Source organism: Mangifera indica, chromosome 2 (genome assembly GCF_011075055.1).
Source record: "Mangifera indica cultivar Alphonso chromosome 2, CATAS_Mindica_2.1, whole genome shotgun sequence".
Lineage (NCBI taxonomy): Eukaryota > Viridiplantae > Streptophyta > Magnoliopsida > Sapindales > Anacardiaceae > Mangifera > Mangifera indica.
This window is the reverse complement of record NC_058138.1, coordinates 23,470,144-23,497,768: the sequence shown is the minus strand read 5'-3', so window position 1 is coordinate 23,497,768 and position 27,625 is coordinate 23,470,144. Positions and strand designations below refer to the sequence as shown.

At 34.9% G+C, this 27,625-nt stretch overlaps 1 protein-coding gene, 1 long non-coding RNA gene and 1 pseudogene across 2 annotated transcripts; 2 read left to right on the top strand and 1 right to left on the bottom strand.

Annotated features, from left to right (window-relative positions):
* Nucleotides 1–1,335: 1,335 nt before the first annotated feature.
* On the bottom strand, nt 1,336–8,804 carry LOC123208740 (annotated as a pseudogene).
* On the top strand, nt 4,254–4,850 carry LOC123208741 (PE-PGRS family protein PE_PGRS26-like). The gene has a single exon (XM_044626254.1). The coding sequence runs from the start codon at nt 4,254–4,256 to the stop codon at nt 4,848–4,850; it is 597 nt and encodes a 198-aa protein (XP_044482189.1).
* An 18,319-nt stretch (nt 8,805–27,123) lies between the features above and the next one.
* Nucleotides 27,124–27,596, top strand: LOC123198611. The gene is made up of 2 exons (XR_006498084.1): nt 27,124–27,195; nt 27,431–27,596. It is a non-coding gene; the product is annotated as an uncharacterized LOC123198611 (long non-coding RNA).
* Nucleotides 27,597–27,625: the final 29 nt, after the last annotated feature.

Sequence of the window (27,625 nt, the reverse complement as noted above, 5' to 3'; positions counted from 1 at the left end):
GTCTGCCTATAAATCATCTCATACTTAAGAATATTTATTATCAAATCTAGCTAGTTACCTGAATTATACATGGGTTATCATTACTACTTTTCTTCTCATTGAGACACTCAATTTTTTGGTTCTTATTTTTTTATTTTACAATACTTGTTCACTTTCACCTGTAGTATGCAACCACTCTATCATGATAATGAGCATTATGCCCGTCATCATTAATAAGTTTGTTTTTTCAAACTTTCCTTAACCCAAGTATGCATCCTATTGGAAAGTTCATATTTTGTAATCTTTATTGCTTTAAAATGGAAGTTGGTACATTTTCTAGGCATGATTTTCTTTCCATTACTATTCTTTCTTCTTTTTTTTTTTTTTTTTTAAATCTTGCCAAAAAAATTATTAAATCATACATTTGGAGTTCGTTCACCATACAAATTGATTAGCTACAGTTATTTTGTAGTTTGTTAAAATATATTAATCTTAGTTCAAAATATTAATCTTATTAAAAATAAATCAATTACAGTGTATTGTTGAATTGAACAATCATTACTCAGTATAATCTGTTTTCACCAACTATTGAAAAAATAAATATATTTTCCTTAATAATAATTAAAAAAAAAAAACCTATAGGGACACTGTAAGTTTATGAAGAAAATATCATATTGCATCTTCTAAACAGAATTTGAAAATTGTTTTTTCACAATTTTATTTTCAAAGTAAAAATATTACCTTTATTTAATAAACTATATTTAAGACATATTTCATTGATAATCAGGTGACATCTTTTCAAATACAAGTAATCCACCCATATCAATTATATAAACATTTTTAATCCATTTTATTTTTCATTATCAATTTTATTTTAGAAAATAATTGAAAAAAATAAAGAGGATACTTCCTTATTGATATTATTAGATATATAAAGTTATATTATGTAAATACTAATCAGTAACTTTGAATTGTTATTTTCAATAGCTATTTTCTAATCTTTTATTTTTCTCATTGCTCAAAATTTTGAGTTCATTGACTCCATATTGAATCGAACTATCTTATTTATAAGTTGCCACAAAAAATAAAAAAAAATTATGCTTACAGTTAAGGAATGCAATAAAAAGCACACCCTTGCTGACTAAATAACCTTGCTAAAAAGTTGACTGCATTGTTTAAATTAAGAAAAATTATTGAAAAGACAAACAAATCTCTCAAGCTAAATAACATTATATCTCCAAAATTTTATTAAATAATTTACTTTTTCTCTCATTTTAGAATTACTTCATTAAATGTTATAAATTTATTTATACATATAATAATACTAGTGGATATAAAGTGTGAAGGAAAACTTCATGAAAAGAACATGAGCTTCAATTCAAGCCTTTTATGTCCTGTCAAGCACAGCTAAGGACTCTTTTATAATACTATGTTAGGCCAATATTTAAAAGAGTTCGACTATATAAACCTATAATGAATACCAAAATATTAGTTGGGGTTTATGATAGCTTTTTTATGATACCAAGATGAAGCCTTCGTGGCTTATTTTCCTCCAAGTTATACATCTTTAATATAAAGCAAACTAAAGAATTTTTGAAGTTGCTTGCAAATACAACCTCGGTTCCTGTGCCTGCTTCCGTGGCAATCTTCTCAGTTTCACAACTCTTGTGGTGAATTAGGGAGAGTGTCTAGCCTCTCAAAAGCTAGGAAATTCATTGAGCAATTTCGGTTTCTCAAACAATTGCGAGTGAGTATTATTGTTTTCTTATTTGTGTACAGGAAAGAGAATTGTTATTCTTGTAAAAACAACTAACATGCAACATATATTGCAAACTATCATCTCTGTTTTTGTTTGTCAATTACTTGGTTTAATATGGTTGAGAATTGGAACAATGTTGGGTTCCTAACAATGACCAGTGATACTACCCATCCCAAAAGTAACCTCAAATTTCCCATCACAAGTGATGTGTAATCCTATGTGGTGGTGACATGAAACTAAATGTGTCAGGTGGTGAATGATACGGCAACGTCATATAGGATGACACATCATTTGGGATGTGAATTTTGGGATATTATTTGGGATGTATATAATTACTCAAGTTGATACTAACTCTTTAAGAAAATCCAAATAATAAGAATTCAAATTTAAGTTAAATATAGAAATTTATATACAAAGAGTTAAACATGAATGTTCCAACAAAAAATTTGGATGCATAAAAGGTTGAGGAGGGTAAATGCAATAAGTTCCAATTTAAATCCCTATCTAACATAACTCCAAATCAGGTGAGAAAATATTCAAGAAGGTCAATGCTTTATAAGTTATAAATGTTCAAGAAGGTCACATAAAATAACAGATGAGAAAATATTTTCTATTATATCATGTCTCTGTATAAGGAAATTTAGGAGAATAAGTTGTAAAGTAAAATGCACTGAGATTATGTTTTATATTGAGAAGATGACATGCTAGAATGATTTTTTTTCTTTCCATTGTCTCTTGAGGGTCAAGGATGATGACACAGGGATATGTGGTTAAGATTATAATCATCAGACAACCATATCAACAAGACCTGGGTTTCCAACTTTTCTAAACCAAAGCAATTTGGTTTGCAGGGAGTTTAATTTAATCATCTAATCCATCTGGATTTAGTATTAACCCTAAATAGAACAACTCTATTTGAAATAGCTAAAAAGGACGGGGCAAAAGACATCTTTTTACTAGGACATGAAGAAATAGATATTTCATAATTAAAGTAAGGAAATATTTACCTAGAAAGCTTAAGCTGATAAGTAAAATGTCTAACAAAAGTATGTAAGCTTTGACATGCCCCTTCCTGTGTGCCACACTTGGTTAACTTGACTCTAATATAATGCAAATAACAGCTTGACATAAAAAGGTTAAACTTATAGGTAAAGGCCCAATGGCAGTGGTTAAACTTTGACAGGATGTTTATGCACAATTATAGCCTATTGAAACACATGGTTGTTCATATTTAAGCGTCATGGTCTTGGAATAAGGCTTGTTAAATTGGGCTATGACTATATTGACGTTGCAGTGTAGTGGAAATTTATTAAGATATTTTCAGTGAACCACATGGTAACAGGTGATAAGCACTATGAATCATCTTACCATCAAGTCATTCAATGACACTTTGACCTTTGAGAGCATGATTTCACATTTATTTGCTCATCGAAGATCAATCTACAAGAAATAACAACATTAGTCAAGAAGAGGAAAATTAACCACAAATTCAAGTTCATTTAGAATTAAATTTTTAGAGAACAAGATATAAAAGAGAAGCCAATAAAATAGCAATTCATGTCCTATGATATAAGAGATGACTTGCTTTCCTCAATAGTTGCATGATCACCCAAATAATGAAATCTATAATATTATTACTTTTTTTGTAATTAGAAAATTTAGGCAATCTAATTTTATGAAAAATCATTATTCTTGAGCTGAAACTACTCAACACGATGTATAAAAGAGAATTCATACACTAAGATGCCTTGAACATGATGTTCAAAAAAGTTTGCTTTAGATGATCTCTAAGAAAATATCTTGACAACAAATATTTCAAGGCAAAAAGTTGAATATTAAAGCAGACAACTTCCAAAAAAAGAAACAAACTTAATTATGTATCATATATAAGCTTAGGTTTAAAAATAATTACCAGTTGCACTTTATCAAATTTAGGACCTCGTGCACTATGGGTACTTGGTTCTCCACAATTTGGATTTGCAACTGCAGCTGAGAAAAGATTCTCAAGTTCTGACAAGTAAATCTCTGAAGCCTTAGATCAAGATGTAAGCAACTATTAATTCATAAAATTTTAGGTATAGTAATAGTTTAGTTCATCAAATAATAAAAGTTTTCTTTAGCAAATAGAACACACTTGGAAGTTTCACCAGACTTTATTGCTTCAGCCCATATACTCCCAGAAACAACTCTTGTTAACTTCAACCAATGCAAAGGTTTCAATTTCTTCGTTTGTTGATTCCTTGAATTGACAGTACGTGACAATCAACCCTTTGTACTAGCAGGAGAAATCAGCGGTGGTGGAGGAACTGAAGTGTGGGAAGCAAGATAAATCTTTGATGCCCCCTTACCAAAAGGAATGGGTGGAGGGGGAGCAGGGTGGATTGGAGGAGGATTTGAGGACAAAATGGCAGTAGGTGGGGGTGGTGGGGGAATTGGATTTGAAACTGTGGAATTTGTAGGCTGTCCGTAACATTAAAGAGGAGGTGGGGGTGGAGGTGGAGGATGTCCAACTCTAATGGCAGAGTTCTCCTTTAAAGGCGGCACAAGAAGAGGAGGGGCAGGGGGTAGGGTTCCAACTTCAGTGTCTGATTTATCCTTCATTGGTAGCATAGGAGGAGGGGGTGTGGGTAACGGTCAGATTGGAGAAGTTCTAGCACCAATGTTTAAATTTTCCTTCAATGGTGGCATAGGAGGAGGTGATAGGACTTGGGGTGGAGGTGTTACAATTTCAATGTTTGATTTTTCATTCAAAGGTGGCTTGGGAGGAAGAGGTGGGAGTGAAACAGTTTCAGTTCTGATGTCAGATTTCTCCCTCACAGGCGGCACAGGAGGAGAGGGAGGGCGTGAGGGTGAAAGAGGTCTAACTCCAATTTCTAATTTCCCCTTCAAAGCTAGTGTTGGAGGAGGTGCAGGTGAGGTAGTCAATGATGAAGCAACTGCAAGGGCTAGAAGGGAAGAAGTAGAAATTAAAGTTTTTGGAGTTCTACTAGAGAGTGTAGTTTTAAGAAGTGGTGTTGGAGGAGGAGGAGGTAAGGATGAAGATTTGGGAACGGTTGATGAAACACTCGCAATAGGTGAAGGGAAGATAGTAGTATACATTGAAGGTGGTTGAGGTGGTGATGGAGGAACAGCTTTCAAGGCACTAGAAGTTGAAGAAGGTTGAATTGGAATAAGAGGTGGAGGAGTTGGTGGTGGAAAAACACTGTTGACATCCACAGTTTGAGGTCTAAATAGGACAGTCAGTTCTTAAGCTAGTGTTGTGTCTGAGACACTAACAAATGTTATCATCTCATGAGTGACCTTTACTTTGTCATCATGCTTCAAAGGTTTACTTTTTGAAGCCTCAGATCCACCGTTATGTCTTGACCCCATTGTTGATGAATCTTGCAATAAAGATTCTAGTGTCTGTTGGAAGAAATCATATTGACCAGGTGGTTGAATGGAATTCCCAAAATCTTGGGGTTCTTCCTCTTTATTCTCATTTGTAAATCGAAGATACTAGTGGTGAGGACACAAAATAAGACATCGGATCCAAGGATATTGAGCTCTCAGTGCTATCTTGCAAAACTGTGCTTGAATTAGTGTCTGACTTTTCTTGGAGACTATTTGATGCAGTTAAGCGTTGGAGCACATTATATGCAAAATCATTTGTGTGATGGGAAAATGCTTCAACTGGAAGGCCCTTCTCTTCAAAGCAAGAAATATCAAGATTGACAATTGAAGCAGCATCATCCATGTCTAAGAAAAGAATCTTCATACAAAAAGTACACTTACATCAGAACAAAAGCACCAACCAATAGTTATGCCAAACAAATGTGGCTAAGATATATACCTCTGCTCTGAATCCCTTTAGGAATAATTCTTTAGCATCCCACAATATTCAAGATTGGGTCAAATATTAGGAGCAATTTAAAAAAATAATAGTAATGATGACGATGATGAAAATATAATATAGAGAGAAAAAAAAAAGTTTGTCCTTAAACGAAAAAAAGATATTATTGCAAAAAAAATCATAAAAAGTAAAATGTCCCAGCAAATTTTAGAGACCTAACCTTGTGCACAACTGGTCTTGATAAACCTATCTAGTACCTCTTAGGTCACCAAGCAGCACGCATAAACAAAAGCAGGCTTAGGTAAACCATCAACATGAAATCAAGACTAATACAGAAGAGATTTCCAAAACTAAACTAACCCACAAGATAATCCTATTTCACAGTCGAATAGAAAAGGTAAGGCTGGATGCTTTCAGTGGCCATTTTAGGAGAATAGTTCCATCGATATAGCCTGTAGAAACATTTGCTTGATGGTAGACAGTTTTGACTTCAATGAATAACTATGCCATATCAAGTACCCACACCTTCTCTTACATTAATATTAACAACTTGGTCCTCATCAAATTTAATAACAAATCTGAAGTATTATTTTGTTGGAGAAAATGTACAAAAAGACAAGAATAAAAAGTTGAAAGAATAATAAATAAATGATTATGGATTTTTTTTAAGGCAGGTACGTAAGATTTATGAGAAGTATACCCAATAACAAAAAGCATACGGGGTAGGTTCCTATCCAAACATGAAAGTCTTTCCATCGGAATCAAACATTGAAACTCCACCTCATTTATTCTAGTAATGCATACAAATCAAACTCTAAAGGACAATCATTACATGCAATCCTGCAAATTGTTCATGAGAAGTCCAATCTGAATAAGAATAACTAGAAATGACTATGCATTTATGCCCTTGAAAGACATCCTACAACTGGCTCACCTCCCTGAGGCAGTTTAAACGTTTGGTGCTTTGAGGGTCATTTAATGTCCAGATTCTAATTATTCATCTATATCATTTCCTATGCATGCGTGTTTATAATGCTCATTATACACACGACCTTAAACTAAGAATTAATAACATGGGTCAAGACAAAATCTTTTTCATAGTCTAATGAGATGAGAACTCTTCAAGGAAACAAAACTTGAATTTATAAAAAGAAGGGTGTATAGAGTTACCTGCTTAGAAGCCCACAGAGTTTCGCTTCCTTTCATTGTTGCATATAAGACTTTGGTACTTCGATCATCAACATGAAAAGGATCCTGTCCATATATTCGAAATATTGGACTGCAACCACCCTCTCCATCAAAATTAGGAATAAATCTGAGAATGACCCAATCCAAGGTGAGAGCTCTATCCAAAGGAGGCCATTCTGAGTCTATACTCCTCCATGAGATGTACTGCAAATACCTCAGTTAAGAAGGAATTGGATTCACTGCTGAGAGCATATGCAAAAGCTCACGAGGAGCCTGCTTATAAATCATGTCTAAAGTCTTTGTTCTCTGCAGTATTGCTTCCTATAAATCAAGAGTGCAGCCAGCATGAAAGCCAAAACTGGCCAACCACCGTGCTCACAATGCATTATCAACACATTTTGCCGCCCAAGTGAGAGCAAACTTTTGGTAGATCTCAGAAAATGGTGGATGATCTCCAGTGTGAGCAATGGCCAACCCTCATAATGCTGGGAGTAGTCCATTATGATTATATCACAGTCAGCAAAGACCTCAGCGATAAGACTTTTGGTCTTTTCTTCACGGAAATTGAACATTAAGAGCTGAGCATCTGGAAAGTGTTCTCATAGTTGATCAACTATTCCTGCTACATACCCTTTGTAATTTTCTTCTTCCCGGGCATTATCAGTAAAGCAGCTGCTGAAAACTAAATTCGCACAAAATGATAACTCATTAATCACCAATGTACATTTCATTTTCAAGTTTCAAATGAAAGAAATCATGCTGGCAATTATCTCTTAGTTTAGTTCTTTTTTTTTAAAGTACACATAAAAGTTATTATTATTCTTTCATTATAACAGACTATTATACAATATCAAAGAAGATTAATCAGCAAGATACGTAAGTAGACTAGAAATTCTTGAATGAATTAAAAAAAATCAGATAAAAAGGATGACAAAGCCTAATCTGACCAGCTCCAAATAAAATCACAACTTCTACTAACATTATAAATACTTTTTTCTCTCTCTCAAAACTGAAATTTCATAAACTACATTCCCTTCATTTTGCATGTACAAGGAACACAACATTTCGACCACCCATGTGATTTCTTTTTAACAATAACCAACTGACATTGACTATTATGTCTTTTAAGTTCTGGAAGTTTTAATTGTATTAATCTAATCGCTTGAAATCTCTTTCTAGGTAAATCAATATAACAGCAACACATACTGAAATTCGACAAAGTTACATTTCCATGCATTCAATAACTTTTGTCATTCTCAGTATCTTATTGTATGATCAGAAAACTGTTCTCTGTTCCAGCCACATTTTACACATTTTTTTTTCAATTAACTATTCAAAATTCTGTTTCTTAAAATAATCCCAAAAGAACATGCTTTGTTTCTTTATTTCTACGAAATTAAATAGAATTCACAAATCCAATCACTTCAACTAATTGGACTTCTTTAATCTCCCTTCTCCACTAATTTCAAAAACCGAAATTCGAAAATCGAAATTAGACTGTGATCAACCAATTGCAAATAATAGACCAAAAACTTTTTATCCATTACAAATCACAGAAAAGTCTTCATTTGCCAGCATATGATACTCAACATCCAATTCAACAACTCTAACATCAGATTAATTTCTTCTTTATAAAACAATAATGCCAATTCATACAGAACGTAATGCGATGAAATTAATATTGAACGATATTCAAATGAAAACCAAACACTGTTTCCTTAGTTTCACAAAGTCAATAAAGCCGCATTTGGCGGCAAAAAAATCAGCTCAAAAGATTTCAGACACACACATACAGGGAAAAAAAAAACTATAATCTAATATCTTCAACTCATTTCGATTTCAATAATAATTTAGATAAACAATCACAATTCACCAAACGCAGCACAAATAATCAAATAAAAATAAAAAAAATGAAATAAAGAAAAAGAACAAACCGTAAATTCGCTTGGAGATCTCTAGCAGTCCATCAGGAGGTTTCCGGTAGAAGAATTGTGGTGAAATCTGGCGAGGAAGTGCTTTTAGTTTCGAGACGCTGAAGCAGAAGCAAAATTAGAAAGAACTGAAATTCTGGTGAGTTTGTTAAGTAAGGGCGTGTTTGTTTGTTGAGAGAGAAACAAATTAGTTTTTTGAAAACCGATGATTCATCAGAGATCTGTTGAAGGGGCTGAGAGACCCCTTTTACGTGACTATAACTAAGACCGAAGTATTTATTAGAAAACATATTTTAAATGACCTTATGATAAATAAATTTGTTTGATATCTGAAGGGCAAACTCAAAGATAATAAGCTTTCGAAGATATTGTACTCTTTATCTTAAAGGTCCAAAATTTCAAGATTTCATATTGGGAAAGTTCCTTTAGAATCAACCTTGAAATTGATTCTCATAAATTATTATAGGGAAATTTTAAAAACTAGGCAAAATTAAAGGGGTCTAAGCGAAATTGCCCAAAAAATTCAGGTTTAAGCAAAAATGCCCATGTTTTGTGAAATGACGAAACTGCCCCCATATATAAACACAGCAAATTTTCACTGTGCAATTCAAAGAAAATTCGAATTTTTTCCACATCCCACGGCCATCCCACGGCGAACGTCATTTCCGCCAATTTTCTTGCTTTCCGGTAACCGAAAATGGAAATTAATGTTATCACATCTCCCGTAATCATGTTTGGATCAAGTTATAACTCATATTATTGCGATTTGATTGAGAATTTTGGGTTTGAAATTTTAGGGTTTACGGTTTGAATAATGCTTAAAATGTTTCAATTTTTGGTTGTTTTTGTTGAATTGATTGAGGGTTTTTATATTATACAATATGTAGATTTGATTTATGTGAAAATCGGAGGTCGAAACGACAAAAAATTGGCCGAAATTGGCTGCCGAATGGAACGGCAGCTGCCGTGGGAACGGAATTTCCCACGGCAGGACGAATTCTCCCACGGCAGTTGAATGAACAATGGGTTGTGGGGGTGTAAACTGGCTTTTTTAAAACATTGGGGTGTCGGGGAAATCATTATCCCACGTCGGGTTTTTTTGTAATTTCGCAGGTTGTCGTGGGAAAAGCAAAATTACGAACCTGCCCCCCTTTATATACAAAGCAAAATTTCCCACGGCAGCTCTGATTTTACTGTGCATTCCACGAAAAATCGCAAAAATTTTCCTCCTCCCACGTCAATCCCACGGCAACGTCATTTCCGTCGATTTTGGAGCTTCCCGGCAACCGAAAATGGCAAAGAAGGTTAGTATATCTCCCGTAATCTTGTTTGGATCAATTTATTGCTGATATAATTGAGATTTGATTGAGAATTTTGGGTTTGAAATTCTAGGGTTTACGCTTTGAATATTGCTTGAAATGTTTGGATTTTTGGTTGTTTTTGTTGAATTGATTGAGGGGTTTTATGTTATAGAATGTGTGGATTTGATTTATGCAAAAATCGGAGGTCAAAACGACCAAAAATTGGCCGAAATTGGCTGAAATGTTGATCGGCAGTCTGCCGTGGGAACGGAATTTCCCACGGCAGAACGTGATTTCCCACGGCAGCGCCTGTTTCCTATTAGTTGGGGGGTAAATTGGGTTTTTTAAAATCTTGGAGAGCTGGATGAGATTCATTACAAGAAATGGGGTTTTATGGAAATTTTGGATGTAACATTGGACCTTTTAATTAAAGAATTTTCATTTGGGGTTAAATTGAGATTTTTCTCATCCACGGTTTCTGATCGGGTAGTTTTCGAATTTTATATCCGTTTTTTCTGTTTTAGGTTTTTCTATATGTATTTTTCAAATTTCAAATTCGATTTTTCAAATTTTGCTGTTTTTTGACACAACTTATGATGTAACGACGTCATTTCAGTTTCGTTTTTCTGAATTCGAATTTCAGTTCCGTTTTTTTGGATTTCACCATTTTAGGTTATATCGATTCGTATTTTCACGATTTCCGAATGAATTTCTGAGTATTGTCACTTTAAGGTATTTTAACGTATGGAATTCGAATTGCAACTCCGTTTTTTCGAATTTCACCAATTCGAAATATATCGAGTCGTATTTTCATGAGCTCCGAACGATTTTTCACTTATCGTCACTTTAAGGAATTTCAACGTTTAGAATTCGAATTTCAGTTCCGTTTTTTCGATATTCACCATTTTATGATATATCGATTCGTATTTTCACGATTTTCGAATGATTTTTCGAGTATCGTCACTTTAAAGTATTTCAACGTATAGAATTCGAATTTCAGTTCCGTTTTTTCAGATTTCACCATTTTAGGTTATATCGATTCGTATTTTCACGATTTCTGAATAATTTTCTGAGTATCGTCACTTTAAGGTATTTCAACGTATCGAATTCGAATTGCAATTCCATTTTTTCGAATTTCACAATTTCAGGATATATCGAATCGTCTTTTCATGATCTCCGAACGATTTTTCAATTATCGTCACTTTAAGGTATTTTAACGTTTAGAATTCGAATTTCAGTTTCGTTTTTTCGAAATTCACCATTTTAGGATATATCGATTCGTATTTTCACGATTTCCGAATGAATTTCTGAGTATTGTCACTTTAAGGTATTTTAACGTATGGAATTCGAATTGCAACTCCGTTTTTTTGAATTTCACCAATTCGAAATATATCGAGTCGTATTTTCATGATCTCCAAACGATTTTTCACTTATCGTCACTTTAAGGAATTTCAACGTTTAGAATTCGAATTTCAGTTCCGTTTTTTCGATATTCACCATTTTAGGATATATCGATTCTTATTTTCACGATTTTCGAATGATTTTTTGAGTATCGCCACTTTAAAGTATTTCAACGTATAGAATTCGAATTTCAGTTCCGTTTTTTCAGATTTCACCATTTTAGGTTATATCGATTCGTATTTTCACGATTTCTGAATAATTTTCTGAGTATCGTCACTTTAAGGTATTTCAACGTATCGAATTCGAATTGCAATTCCATTTTTTCGAATTTCACAATTTCAGGATATATCGAATCGTCTTTTCATGATCTCCGAACGATTTTTCAATTATCGTCACTTTAAGGTATTTTAACGTTTAGAATTCGAATTTCAGTTTCGTTTTTTCGAAATTCACCATTTTAGGATATATCGATTCGTATTTTCACGATTTCCGAATGATTTTCTGAGTATCGTCACTTTAAGGTATTTTAACGTATGGAATTCGAATTGCAACTCCGTTTTTTCGAATTTCACCAATTCGAAATATATCGAGTCGTATTTTCATGATCTCCGAACGATTTTGAGCTTATCGTCACTTTAAGGAATTTCAACGTTTAGAATTCGAATTTCAGTTCCGTTTTTTCGATATTCACCATTTTAGGATATATCGATTCTTATTTTCACGATTTTCGAATGATTTTTTGAGTATCGTCACTTTAAAGTATTTCAACGTATAGAATTCGAATTTAAGTTCCGTTTTTTCAGATTTCACCATTTTAGGTTATATCGATTCGTATTTTCACGATCTCTGAACGAATTTTTTATTATCGTCACTTTAAGGTACTTCAACGTATAGAATTTGAATTTCACATCCGTTTTTCAAATTTGACCATTTTAGGATATATCGATTCGTATTTTCAAAACTTTCAAACAATTTTCTGATTATCGTCACTTCAAGGTATTTCAACCTATAAAGTATGAATTTCAGTTTCGTTTTTTCTATTTTCCGTCATTTAAGGATAACTTTTTCGATTGTTAACATTCCACAGAAGTTGAACGTATAGAACTCGAATTTCTGTTCTTATTTGTTAAGTTTTGTCGTTTCCTTTTTAATTATTTGATATTTCTCATCTTTATATGTTTTTTTCACTAATACATTTGTTTACAAATTTATTTTTGTGAATATCTAAAAAATTTTACGTGATTGTTACAGGATATTTCTCGCAAAAGAAGACGGATTGAGAGCGAGTTGCGCATTCCCGATGAGTCCAGACACTTTCGGGCAGATGCGATATCTCGTGCACAGCGTACGGCATTATCCCGGATTTCTTCTACATTGACCCCTCAGCAGCTGCGACTATTTGAGAGGACGTGTTTCGGGTCCTTCCTTCGTTTACCCGAAACCAAATTCTGCGGGATATTGGTTCATGCATTTTTACTCCGACAGTTACATCCACCCTTTGCCAGAGACGAGTTTTGGTTTAGGGTTAGCGGGGTTGATGTGAGGTTTAGTCCATTCGAGTTTGCGTTGGTGACAGGGCTTTCGTTTAGCCGTCGGACCGATGTTTCTTCATATATTTCTCGCTCCTCTGGACATAGGATCAGATCTACGTACTTTCGCGGTTGTCCGAAGGTGCAGTATCATGACATCGAGCGTGTTTTCTTATCGAGGCCATGGGGGGATGACGATGTTGACGCTGTCAAACTTGCCTTGTTGTATATTCTACATATGGTTTTGTTGGGCAATGATCGACGAAAGAAGGTGTCCATGGAGTACTTACAGTTAGTTGATCATTTGGACGGGTTTAATTCTTACCCGTGGGGCGTCGCTGTATGGCAGATGACATACGATTCTATGTCACAGGCGAGTGAGAGAGTCTGCTCCGGACGGATGCAGGAAATCCGTAAATACGACCTTTACGGATTTCCTTTCGCATTTCAGGTAAGTTTTATATTATTATTTATATATATTAATTGGTAAAAATATAAATTGCTTTATATTTACCTCGTATATGATTATACTACAGTATTGGATATATGAGACTTTAGAGACGTTACACGATTGGATTGACCTTGTCGATCTCTATGCGTCCCCACGGATGTTGAGGTGGCGTACGCGAGACGTCCCTGTTTGGACTCATATAGGTCGTATTTTCACTGGTGATCCGGTATGTATTAGTAAATTAATAAGTCGATTAATTCATTATATGTTACAATTATTTTGACTTATATATCTTCATCATTAGGAGGATGTCACATTCCCTCTTGACCCATCATCGATCGAGGAGGGTTTACCGTGGTACGCTGAGATTCGTGAGTACACCGGTTTACCCGATGCTGATTCTTCCTCATCTTCTTCGGTTCCGACCGCGACTAGAGACGAGACTCCTCCATCCTCGGGACCTTCAGATGTACCTGTAGAGACTCAGACACATCAGGAGCCTATTCAGCCTCCTGTTATGGAGCAGCCTATATGTTCCCCTGTTGTTCAGAGCCCACGGACGACAGACCATCCCGGATTAGAGGCCCACCCTAGCGTGGAGGAGCATCCTGGAGTGGAGGACCGCACTACCCGTCATGCCACAGAGCAGTGTCCTCGATTCGTATCACCCAGTATTTCTACATCTGATGCTACCTTAGCGCATTGGGGTGCTACGATTTTACGTGAGATATCGAGTTTTCGCGACGATATCTCTTCCCAGATGACCCGATTACGTGACGATGTCTCTTCTCAGATGACTCGATTAGAGGATCGTATGACTCGTTTGGAGGACATCGTCACGCGTACATATCCAGCCTCCGTCGCTCAGGTTGTAAAACCACTTATAATTTATTACTTATATAAAATGTCAACAGTGTTATAATTCTGACAACTATTATTACATTCGCACAGGAGAGGGACGAGGATATCCCACCGACATCCCCCGTTGATACCACAATACCATCCCGTCACCCACACGAGGTCCGTATGATGTTTGAAATTTATATTTATTGTTAAATGTCATTATTATATTATAGTATTGTTATATATGAAATATCACTAATAAAGTTATTATTACTAATATGTTAGGGTAGTCGCCCAGAGGACGCATCGGTTAGTCCTTCTGTTGCATCGATCGAGGGTTCTCCCCGAACACCTTCCCCGGAAGTTCAGGTTAACTTTATTTTTAAATTGTCATTGTTTGATCTGTCTTTTCAATTATATTATTTATTTGATGATGTTTTGAACTTTTTTCAGGACGAGCGATTATGGTTACTTGCTGATATCCCGAGCTCGACCAAAAAAATAGTGGATATTGGTTCACAGGAGGGCGACTTCCAGGAGGACGATTTTGAGGTCATCCCTATTGAGGTATATCAATCATACTTAGTATATAAATAGTTGTATATATTGGTCATTGAGATGTTCAAAATTTATATTATCTAGTCCGCCGAGGGAGCACGCGTGGTGGAGATGACCGTGATTCAGGATTATCCAGCTAAACCTCCTCCCGCATACTTGGAAAAGGTAAGATAAATCGATTAATGCTAATTGTTACGTAGGGTGAATGACGAATTAATTATTTTTTTGGGATCATGCAGATGGTTCGTACAGCACGTGGCCGGATCATCCGAAAGGGTCCCCTGGTTCGCACCCCGTATACGAATCCACTCAAAGGGAGGGCGAAACGGCAACCTACGACCATTCCATCCTCTGCCTCTGAGCGTGAGGAATCTTTCCTCACGTGGTACACCAGCGCTGCAGCTTCCGACTCACATGATGTCTACTTCATCGGGTCGAAGTCGAAGGCCAGCTTCTGGAGGCTTGTTGTAGAGTTGCGCGAGTGGTTGACTGACGATGTGAGTTGCCTATAATTTCATAAAAAGCTAGATATATTTATTACTAACTAACACGTGAACTTGTTTATACCATTTTAGCATGTGGATTCCTTTTTGGCTTTATTACGTCGGCAGCAGGACGATCACCAGTCGACTATCTCACAGCGTTGGACGACTGCCCACACATTCTTTGGAGGCCATATTGAGATGGCCTGGCAGAGTTGGCAGACCACCCCGATTGGCGAGTTTGAGTTTTCGGGGCTCTTCACGAGGATGGTTGATGCAGCGTACACCCCGGGATTGTTATACAAACCATGGGGGCTGGTCGATCAGGTATAGTTTATATATATTTCTACTACATTCAAGAACATAATGACAACGATAAGTAACTAAAATGTCTCATTGTTTATAGGTTTTCATCCCTATAAACTTCGGGAACGCACATTGGGTCGCCGGAGTTATAGATTTTCGTGAGTGGTCGATTACAGTGTACGATTCAGAGGTTTCATTCACAGGGAATATAGGGACTCTGGAGCAGCGCATGCGACCATACATGACCTTTATTCCCGCGTTATTAGAGGCGACGAGTTTTTGGACAGCTTCTAGGATGACTCCACGACGTGATCCCTTTACTTTGCATCGAGCGTCGGATGTCCCTCAGCAGGGGATAGGCTCTGGTGACTGTGGCGTATTTATGTTGCGATTTTTTGAGTGTTTGGCGTTGTCACGGAGCTACGTTTTCCCCCGGGAGTCGTCTACCTCTATGCGTCGACGATTAGCGACGCAGTTGTACTTTCATTGTATCGAGTAGCTCACGGATGTATATTTATCGTTATTCCTATGTGTAGATGTATATATTTAGTGTATGTTTATATGTATATGATATACTTTATTTGTGATTATATATGGATGTGTATCGTATTTGAGTTCATTTTTTACTTGATCTTGTCATGAAAAAACAATAAAAACGTATAATTACTCAAATATTTACACAATTGAAACAATTAGAGAAAATAAAGTAATACTGAAATAAAGTAACACTAAATTTATTACATCAAATGACAATACAATTACACATTTGAAACATAATAAAAATACATCGGTTACATAAACCTGAAGTACAACAATGAAGAATCATATAAAAAATAAAATTTAGTAGCAGCATGTCAAGATCTCGTTCCTTTGCCTTTTGTTTGTGAACGCTGGGGGGCAGAGCTCGGGACCGGTGCTGGGGATTTACATTGGGTTCGTGTATGCCCCGGTTCATGGCAACGACTACAAATCCTCTGTGTAACAATTTCTCCTTGTGATGGACGTCGATTTCTATTGGCTGGACGACCTGGACGACGACTATCGAGGACGGGGGGCAATATAACTCTGTCTTCCGGTGAGTGTAACCAATCACATTGATTTCCAAGAGGATTGATTGGTTCCTGGTATATTGCACGATAAATATCGGTGCGGAAGAATGGATGAACCCATGCGTGCACATTAGTCAGTCTCATATGTCGTGCAACGGCAATGGCATGCTTGCACGGAATACGTGAAAGCTGAAACTTTCTACACGTGCATGACATGTCACCAAAGTCCACAATACCCATGAATCCATCAAATCCAACAACCTGATACCGAGTAGGTGTAATCGGTCGAACATCCAGACTTGCAGATTTTTCAAGACGATTACTGATTTTATCTTCCGCCCAAGGGGTGAGGAAGTTATGACATTCACCTGTAATTCAGAAAAAATATTAAGAACACATTTGGTAATATGATTAACAAAGTGAAAAAAAGTATATGAGACAACTTTTAATTAATATCGATTTGATACTTACTTGCATGGGTTCTCCTCTCGTAAAACCATCGTTGCATTGTACCACGAATAAACTCCAAGAGCATGGTTATAGGTAGGCCCCGTGCATGCCTGACAAGGGCATTAAATGACTCAGCAATATTTGTGGTCATGATATTGTATCGATGCCCTGGAAAGTACGCTCTGCTCCAACGGTGAAAGCCGACATCCCGTAGATAAGATCCAGCTTGGGGGTTCATTGAATCAATGGATTGCATCATCTGCCCAAATTCAGACTCTGTGTATGATTTAGCGGCTTTCCAATATGCACCCGCGACCTGTAAGAGGGAAAAAAATATGAAAACTCATTGTAAGCAAAATGTTTGAAAATGATAAACTGTTATAAATTTAATAACTTGTTTACAATATACCTTTGAGTCCCGTTTATACTTTGCCCGCATGTTACACAGAAGGTGATGACAACAGCATCCATGGTGGACATCTGGAAAGACTTCAGTCATTGCCGAGTAGATAGCATGATGTCGATCGGAGATTATTGCAAGCTCAGAGAAGTCAGGGATGCATTCTTTAATTCTCATAAGAAACCAACACCACGTGTCGTGATCTTCTTTTTTGCCGACACCGAAACCAATAGGGTATATTTGATTATTACCATCAAGAGCCACCGCAATAAATAAATGCCCCAGATATCGACCTTTAAGGAAAGCAGCGTCAATGCAAATAACGGGGCGAAGATATTGACTAAACGCACGAACGGAACATCCTAACGCCATGAAAAAATTTGTAAATCGATGTTCATCGTCTGTTTCAATAGCAGTAATGGTGCCCGGATTAGTACGTTGTAAATTGTAGCAATAATCTGGTAACAGCATAAAAGATTCCTCCGGTGAACCCCTCAATGAATTGATAGCCCAATTTCTTGCCCGCCAAGCCTGTGAGTAGGAAATATCAATTTTATATCGGTCGGCGATGTCTACAATTATTTCTTTAGGTCGATAAATTCGATCAATCATCACAAACTTTGATCTCATTAATTGACCTAAAGCTCGGGCCCCAGCTTGTCTGTGATGTGGCATGATTTGATCAACTAAACATGTGTGGGTAGGATTCATAGAGTTGATCCCCCACACATCACCGACAGTGGACTTGGTTGCATGTATATACCACTTACAATTTTCAGCCTTGCATTTAATTTCCCACCTTTTCTTGTCAGACTTTTTGACACCAAATTGAAATCCTTTGAGTAAGGCGAATTGTGTCATGGCGTCAATCAATTGGACTTTACTGTGAAAAATATCACCAATCTTGACCCCATTCTCCTCTCGGATTGATCTGGAACCACTTGATGATGCTGATGGTTGTGGAGGAAAATCAGGAAGCCACCTAAATGGATCAGTGGGGACATTGTCAAAAAACGGCCCAGAATAATTTCCACCACCTGAAGTAGGATCTTCAAGCCGTAAACTATCTATACCCTCGGTTACTGATGCCATATACTCAGGCTCTACATCGTCTGAAGGAATGTCGGGCATATCATTTCCATCGAAGTCACCCCAATAGGGAACTATATCTTTTTCTCCATGAGCCCATGAGTTTGCAATATATAATGGGTCATTACTGAAATCAATCAACTTTTCCAAATCGTATTCTTTTTTGACCCAACTGCTTTCTTTTTCATCTTCATCCTTATCTTCATCTTCATCTTCTTCCTTCTGCACTTCAATTGGGGTACATATAACAAAAACAGGAATACATTCCTGAAAGTACTGGGACATCTCAAGAAGACCTTGCACATCTTCATCATTTTGGATCTGGATGGGACAGTTGAGCTCAATTTTTCTTGGCTTCATTGATACTTGAATGTAGTTTTTCATTGGATCAATACTGCAATACTCCGTCAAAAGCTCAATAAATCCCTCGAATGTTGTTCCATAAGGGATTTTAATCAATTGTTTGGCTCCTCCAACATATTTCATTGTGTTGTTGCGACCTTGAATCCATTCTCCCTGGTAACGAACTGATGCATAACCCTCCATTTTAAATATCAATCCTGCAATGACAAGTTTTTGAAGATAATTATTCAGGTATAAAAAAAAAATCAATAATAACTATGTAAATCAGCCGTACAATTATTAATAATTAAAAAAAACTCTTCATATTTTTTTAATATGTTATTTACCCCCCTATAATTATTTAACAATTTATATAACACTTTCGTATGTTATCTTATATCAAAATGCATCTATCTGTTTGTAACGTTCTATTTAAAACGTTTTTATAATATCTATACTTTGAAATAGATATTCAAATTTTATATTTTGAATTACTTTAAAATGTCAATAATAAATAATTTCTGCAGAAATCTGAAAAATACTAGTGGATATATCCTAAAACGATAAATTAAAAAAAAAACTGAGCTTAAATTCGAATTCTAAAAATTGAAATACCCTAGAATGGTAATAATTGAACAATTCTAAAAAAAACTGAAAAATACGATTTGATATATGCTAAAACGGTGAAATTCAAAAAAACAAAACTGAAATTTGAATCCTAAAAGTTGAAATACCATAGAATGACAATAATCGAAAAATTCTTCAGAAATAAGAAAAATGTGCATTGATATATCCTAAAGCGGTGAAACTCGAAAAAACCTATAATTTTAATTATAATGCGCCTGCAATGTTTAACATGAAAATACGCCCTAATTTTAATAACATTTCATTTGACACCCTTGTATGTCGTCTTGTATCAAAGCAATCCTTATATATTTTTAACATGTTATATAAATCCTGTATATATTGTAAAATATCTAAAACCCCATAACAATGTAAAATATCCAAAAACCCCTCATATTTATCCTAAATTACATTTAACCCCCAATACTTGTCAAATATTGCATTTAACCCCCATATTACGACATAAAAACTATACTTAACAAATAAAATGAAGTTTTAGGATAAGATTGACATAAATACCTTTTTTTGATGAATAGTATTTTTTCGAGTCGAATTTAGAAATACGAACTTCCTTCGTCCGAACGAATCCCTACTAATTGATGTTAACAAAAAAAATGAAAGTGAGAGTAAGTGTTTGAGTGATATGAGAAGAGTGTGGAAATAAAATGAGTGAGGAGGGTTTATATAGATGAGGGGAAGGGTATTTTTGACATTTTAGAAAAAGTAATGAAATATATAAATAAATATGAAAATGCCTTTACAATGTAAAATATCCAAAAACCCCTCATATTTATCCTAAATTACATTTAACCCCCAATACTTGTCAAATATTGCATTTAACCCCCATATTACGACATAAAAACTATACTTAACAAATAAAATGAAGTTTTAGGATAAGATTGACATAAATACCTTTTTTTGATGAATAGTATTTTTTCGAGTCGAATTCAAAAATACGAACTTCCTTCGTCCGAACGAATCCCTACTAATTGATGTTAACAAAAAAAATGAAAGTGAGAGTAAGTGTTTGAGTGATATGAGAAGAGTGTGGAAATAAAATGAGTGAGGAGGGTTTATATAGATGAGGGGAAGGGTATTTTTGACATTTTAGAAAAAGTAATGAAATATATAAATAAATATGAAAATGCCTTTACAATGTAAAATATCCAAAAACCCCTCATATTTATCCTAAATTACATTTAACCCCCAATACTTGTCAAATATTGCATTTAACCCCCATATTACGACATAAAAACTATACTTAACAAATAAAATGAAGTTTTAGGATAAGATTGACATAAATACCTTTTTTTGATGAATAGTATTTTTTCGAGTCGAATTTAGAAATACGAACTTCCTTCGTCCGAACGAATCCCTACTAATTGATGTTAACAAAAAAAATGAAAGTGAGAGTAAGTGTTTGAGTGATATGAGAAGAGTGTGGAAATAAAATGAGTGAGGAGGGTTTATATAGATGAGGGGAAGGGTATTTTTGACATTTTAGAAAAAGTAATGAAATATATAAATAAATATGAAAATGCCTTTACAATGTAAAATATCCAAAAACCCCTCATATTTATCCTAAATTACATTTAACCCCCAATACTTGTCAAATATTGCATTTAACCCCCATATTACGACATAAAAACTATACTTAACAAATAAAATGAAGTTTTAGGATAAAATTAACATAAATACCTTTTTTTGATGAATAGTATTTTTTCGAGTCGAATTTAGAAATACGAACTTCCTTCGTCCGAACGAATCCCTACTAATTGATGTTAACAAAAAAAATGAAAGTGAGAGTAAGTGTTTGAGTGATATGAGAAGTGTGTGGAAATAAAATGAGTGAGAAGAGTTTATATAGATGAGGGGAAGGGTATTTTTGACATTTTAGAAAAAGTAATATAATATATTAATAAATATGAAAATGCCTTTACAATGTAAAATATCCAAAAACCCCCCATATTTATTCTAAATTACATGTAACCTTATAATGAGTAAGAAGAGTTATATAAATGAAGGGAGGGGTAATTTTGTCATTTTAGAAAAAGTTTTAAATAAATAAATAAATATCAAAATCTTTTATAGTGTAAAATATCTAAAAACCCCCAATATTTATCTAAAATTCCATTAAAACCCTATAGTGAGTGGAAGAGTTATATAAATATGAGGGAAAGGGTAATTTCGGTATTTAAAAAAAGTCATAGGCATTTTTTTTTTTGAAACAGTGATTTTGGGCATTTTGGCTTGGAAATAGTGATTTTGGGCATTTTGGCTTAATGGGAGGGCATTTTGGCTATTTTTTAAAATTTCCCATTATTATATGGAGTCCAAGCCATCTTCGGATCTGGTGGACTCGAAAATTATTGAGAACATCTCTCAATCACGTAGTCCAAAACAACACAAAACTTATTGCCGCCACCCCCCCCCCCCCCCCCCCCCCACAATCACAGAGTAGGTTTTAATACTCCTACTTCCACATAGTCACATAAAATCCCCACAGAAAATGGGGATTTTAACTTGGAGACGCTGAATCCAAGTGGTTCAGAGCAAAAGATGTTAGATGTTAGTTAAGGAGTAATTTTGGGCCAATTATCAGCAATAGTTTAGGAGTAATTTTGTCCATAAGTTTAGGGTTCGGTTTCTCTTTTATTTGTATATTTGTAAAATAACCGCTACCCATTGTATTATATATAGTTGTATCCTAATTCAATGAATGATATGCAATTCTATTTTTTTCCCTCAAAATTGTCATGGTATTAGAGCCTTGACTCTTTATCAATCTTTTTGTTCTTCTACTCTGGTTAACTTTCTACTATATTTTGGTTCATATTACATCTGTCATTACTAATCTATTCATATAATCAGAGATCTCCAGTCATGGCTACAGAACATCATGATGTCCTTAACATCAAATTTGATGGAAACAATTATCCCCTTTGGGAATTTCAGTTCTGAATGTTTGTTGAAGGAAAAACATTGCTAGATATTCTGGATGGTTCTAAAGAAGAGCCAACTTATGAGAAAGAGAAAGCAAAATGGAAGACTGACAATGCCAGAGGAATTTCTTGGCTCCTCAATTCAGTCACCAAAGACATAGCCATCAGTTTACGTTCTTTCAAATATGCATATGAAATGCGGAGTCACTTGAAAAAGGTATATACTCAGTCTAATCATGCTCGAGATTTTGAATTGGAACATGTTATCTCTGAATACAAGCAAGATGATAAAGATATTCGCACCTTCTACTCCGAAACCCTCGCCCTATGGTCTGAACAAGACATGAACTCTAGTTCTAACTTATCAGCAGTAGCATATCATGAAGTAATGAAGGAATGCAAGAAAGGTTGGATTGTTCAATTTCTTATGAAACTTCGTCCGGAATATGAAATTGTTTGTGCCAATATTCTTAATAGAGAATCTCTTCCAGATTTGGATACTGTTCTTTCTGAGCTTCTTCGTGAAGAGACTAGACTTCAAAATCAACAATCTCTTAATGCAAGCTTCAACTTTGATGTTGCCATGATTACTTCACAGGATCTGAAATCAAAAGGCTTAGATATGAACCACATTCAATGCCATGAATGCAAAGAATTTGGTCATATGGTTGCAATTTACAAAAAGAGAAATTTTTGTAATTATTGTAAGAAGAAAGGGCATGTTATTTCTGAATGTCGTAGAAAATGAGCATCCAAGCAAAACACCCATCGGGCCTATAAAGTTATTGAAAGTAATCTTGGTGCTTCAACAAATGTTTCTCTTATTGATTATCAAGGAATTCAACGTATTATCCAAGAGTCAGTGGTTGATGCTCTTCCAGGTGCTATATCTAATGCTCTTACTGCTACAAACTATCCAGGTATGAAATTGAATTCTTCTGTATGGCATATTGATTTTGCTACTTCTAATCATATCACTGGTGAATTGAAACATTTCTCCTCCCTTAAATCACAATCCCAGTCCAATCATTTTGTTACTATTGCTAATGGTGACAACTTACATGTTTCTGGTAAAGGCACTATTTTAATTCCATTTTCTCTTACCACAACCCAAACTATATTTGATGTTCTTTATGTCCCAAAATTTTCAGCGAATTTATTATCTGTTGGCCAACTTGTTGAACAAAATTGTTTAGTTTCATTTTCTTCTTATGGTTGTATTGCACAAGATCTTAAGACGGGGAAGGTGATTACAAGGGGACATAAATGGGGACGAATGTTCTTACTCCATTATAATGAGGCTCCAAGTCATTATTGTTTTCTCTCCGCTTCTTCAAATGATATTGAGTTAGCTAATAATCTTAGATTTTTATGGCATCGTAGGGTAGGACATCCACATACTCAACAATTAGATATGATGTTAAAGTCATGCATGCCATCAAATAAAACTAATCCTTCTCTTGATTTTTCATGTGAAAGTTGTGCTAAATCTAAAAGTCACAAACTTCTTTTTCTGTCAAGTACATCTAGTTATTCTTCTCTATTTGATCTAGTGCATAGTGATGTTTAGGGAGCATCCCCTATTCTTTCACGCATGAGGTGTCATTATTTTATTTTGTATATTGATCATGTCACACGATTCACCTAGATATATTTTTTGCGTAATAAAGCTGAAGTTCCTAAAATAATCATGTCATTTGTTAATATGGTGGAAACTCGGTTTTCAAAATGCATTAAAATTTTTCGTTCTGATTCAAAGAGAGAATACATGAACAATGAGTTGTGTAATTTTTTTTTCTAATAAAGGAATTATATCTCAACGCTCATGTCCTAATAATCCCGAACAAAATGTAGTCGTTGAACGTAAAAATAAACATATCGTTGAAATAGCTTTAACACTCCTTCTTGACTTTAATACCTGACAGTCTTTTTGGACTAAAGCTACTCAGATAGTTGTTTATCTTATAAATAGGCAACCTACACCTATTCTTGACAATGAATCTCCTTATCTCCGTTTATATCACAAATCTCCAGATTATTCTCATCTGCGTGTGTTTGGGTGTATCTGTTTTGTCCACCTTCCTTAGCATGAACACAATAAATGGTCTGCAAAGTCTATCAAGTGCTTGTTTGTTGGTTATGGACAAAACCAAAAGGGTTGCCTGTGTTATGATCCTCAAAATCATCGTTTGAGAGTCTTAAGACATGTTGTCTTCTTTGAACATTTGTATTATTATGAGTCTAGGAATTGTGATAACACATCATCTATTTCTATTTTGCCATCATTTTCTGATATTTCTTATAGAAATGGTGAATTGGAGACTTCTCCTAGAACAACATTAGTCCTCATTGAGTCCACAAGCATTGTCTCTCCTAATAAGGATCCTATTAAAGCTACCATTTTTGAACAAACAAATCCAGTTGAGAATTCTGCTCCTCTACGACATTATTCTTGTCATGTAAGTCCCCCAAAACGATATGGTTATTCACCAGGACAATATGGTAAATCATATGTCGTACACACTACATTGAATTCTATTTTTGTACGTAATTCTTATGCTCAAACAGCTAATTTAGAGTCTTGGAAAAAGGCCATGGATGAGGAGCTCCATGCACTTGAGGAAAATCATACTTGGGAATTGGTTTCTTTTCCTCCTAATATATCTCTTATTGGCAATAAATAGGTTTATTCCATAAAAATTAAAGTTGATGGTTCTCTTGATAGGTACAAAGCCCGATTGGTAGCTCAAAGTTATAAACAAAAGTATGGTCTTGATTATGAAGAAACATTTTCGCCAATTGCTAAGATGAACACTGTTTATACTTTACTTGCATTTACCTCGATAAAAAAATGGTCTCTCTATCAAATGGATGTCAAAAATGTTTTCCTTCATGGTGATCTAAAAGAGGTGGTCTACATGAAACCCCCACCTAGTTATTCATTACCAACACCTAACTTGGTATGTCAACTTTAAAAGTCGTTTTATGGATTAAAACAAGCACCTCGTGCTTGGTTTGAGAAATTCAAGTCCACCATAATGAGTGTTGGGTTTTCTCAAAGTCAAACTGATCATTGTATGTTCTTAAGAAAATCTTCTTTTGGAATTACAATTTTGCTTTTGTATGTGGATGATATGATTATTACAAAGGATGATTAAGAGGGCATTATTCATCTAAAACAATTTTTGCACACTTCTTTTCATATGAAAGATCTTGGTACATTGACATATTTTTTGGGTTTAGAAGTTCATCATGGTACAAAAGGAATATACCTCTCTCAACGTAATTACACTGAAGATCTAATCAAACTTGCTAATCTTACTAATGACAAGGTAGTTCACACACCTATGGAGCTCAAATACTAAATATGGGAGAGCAAATGGTGAAATACTTACCAATCCTGCCTTATATCGTCGACTTGTGGGTAGTCTTATTTATCTTACCATGACCAAACTGGATATTTCTTATGTTATTCAAGTTCTTAGTCAATTTGTATCTGATCCCCGCCAAATGCATTTTTCAACCCTTCTATGAATTATTCGATATTTGCGAGGGACTATTCACAAAGGGTTATTTTTCTCATCAGCTACATCTTTGAGTTTAAAAGGATTTGTTGATTCTAATTAGGTAGGATGTGTTGACTCCCATCATTCTACCACAGGTTGGTACATGTTCTTGGGTGATTCTTTGATCTCTTGGAAGTGTAAGAAGCAAGATCGTATTTCTAAGTCATCCACAGAGGTTGAATATAAAGTCTTGTCTGCTGCTTGTTCATAAATTGTTTGGCTTCTTCGATTGTTGGAGGAAATTGGTGTTGTAATTACTTCCCATATTCCTCTTTTTGTTGACAATACAAATGCCATTAGCATTGCATCTAATCCAGTATATCATGAGTGAACGAAACACATTGAAGTTGACTATCATTATATCAAAGATCTTGTCAAAGACCATGTCATTTCTTTAAAGAAAATTTGCTCTCATGATCAGGTGGTAGACCTCTTCACAAAGCCCATGGCAAGATTATGACTGGAGTACTTACTTTCCAAATGGATGCTTTTTTCCCAACAACATCAATTTGAAGGGGGGTGTTAGTTAAGGAGTAATTTTGGGCCAATTATTAGTGTTAGTTTACGAGTAATTTTGTTCATAAGTTTAGGGTTCAATTGCTCTCTTATTTACATATTTGTAAAATAACCGTTACCTATTGTATTATATACAGTTGTATCCGGATTCAATGAATGATATACAATTTTATTTTTTTCCCTTCAAAATTGTCAAAAGAAAGCTAGGATGGGTCAAGGACAGGGTCCGAGAGGTGATGGTTCGGAGTTTTGGGATTGTGGGTTGGATCCTGAGCTGAGTTTTAGGATGACTTTTCGGAGAATCGTGAGTGCACTTACTTTGTTAAGATTATTTTTTTTGGCTTTTTATGAGGTTTTTTTTCTGAAATGCTAATTTATTGAAGTTTGTTAGTTTCGTTGCTTTGGGTAGTTTTATTGAAGATCAATTGGCATGTTACTAAAGAGTGAAGTCCCGGTATGGCAACAGTAAATAACATTATGGTTTTTACTTATTATTTATTTATTTTTGAATGTGCTTTTTGCATATGTTCATGTGTATTTGTTAGTTTCACGGCCTCAATTGACGGGAATTGCTATGTTGCCGGAAACTCATCCTAGTCATTCAGAGTTGTATGAGGCAGTAAAATAATGCTACAGGGGAATCATTCAGGTTCCTATGTAAGTGAACTTTTTACTGTCTTAGGCTACATTTTGTTTTTAATTTACCAGCTTAAATGTTATCAAAGCAATAGTTTTAATTCCATTATGGGTTCAATTTATTATGGATCAGATATCAGCTTCAAATTATATTCATTTTTTGTCTGTAGTATGTTTTTTCCTGTTGTTAAGTTATAATCAATATATTATGGATCTGATATCAGTTCTTGTCTGTATTATGTTTTTGTGCATGCAGGAAAGAGATTTAAAGTACACTCTTTATGGTGTTCTGGTTCATCATGGTTGGAGTACACATTCTGGACACCATTACTGCTTTCCATTTCTCTTCTAGGAATGCTTGTGGGGATGGTTGGGTATATTTTTATAGCTTGAATAATAATGCCATAAGAACTTGAAAGCTAAAATTTGCTATTCTTGAATCTATTGGTAT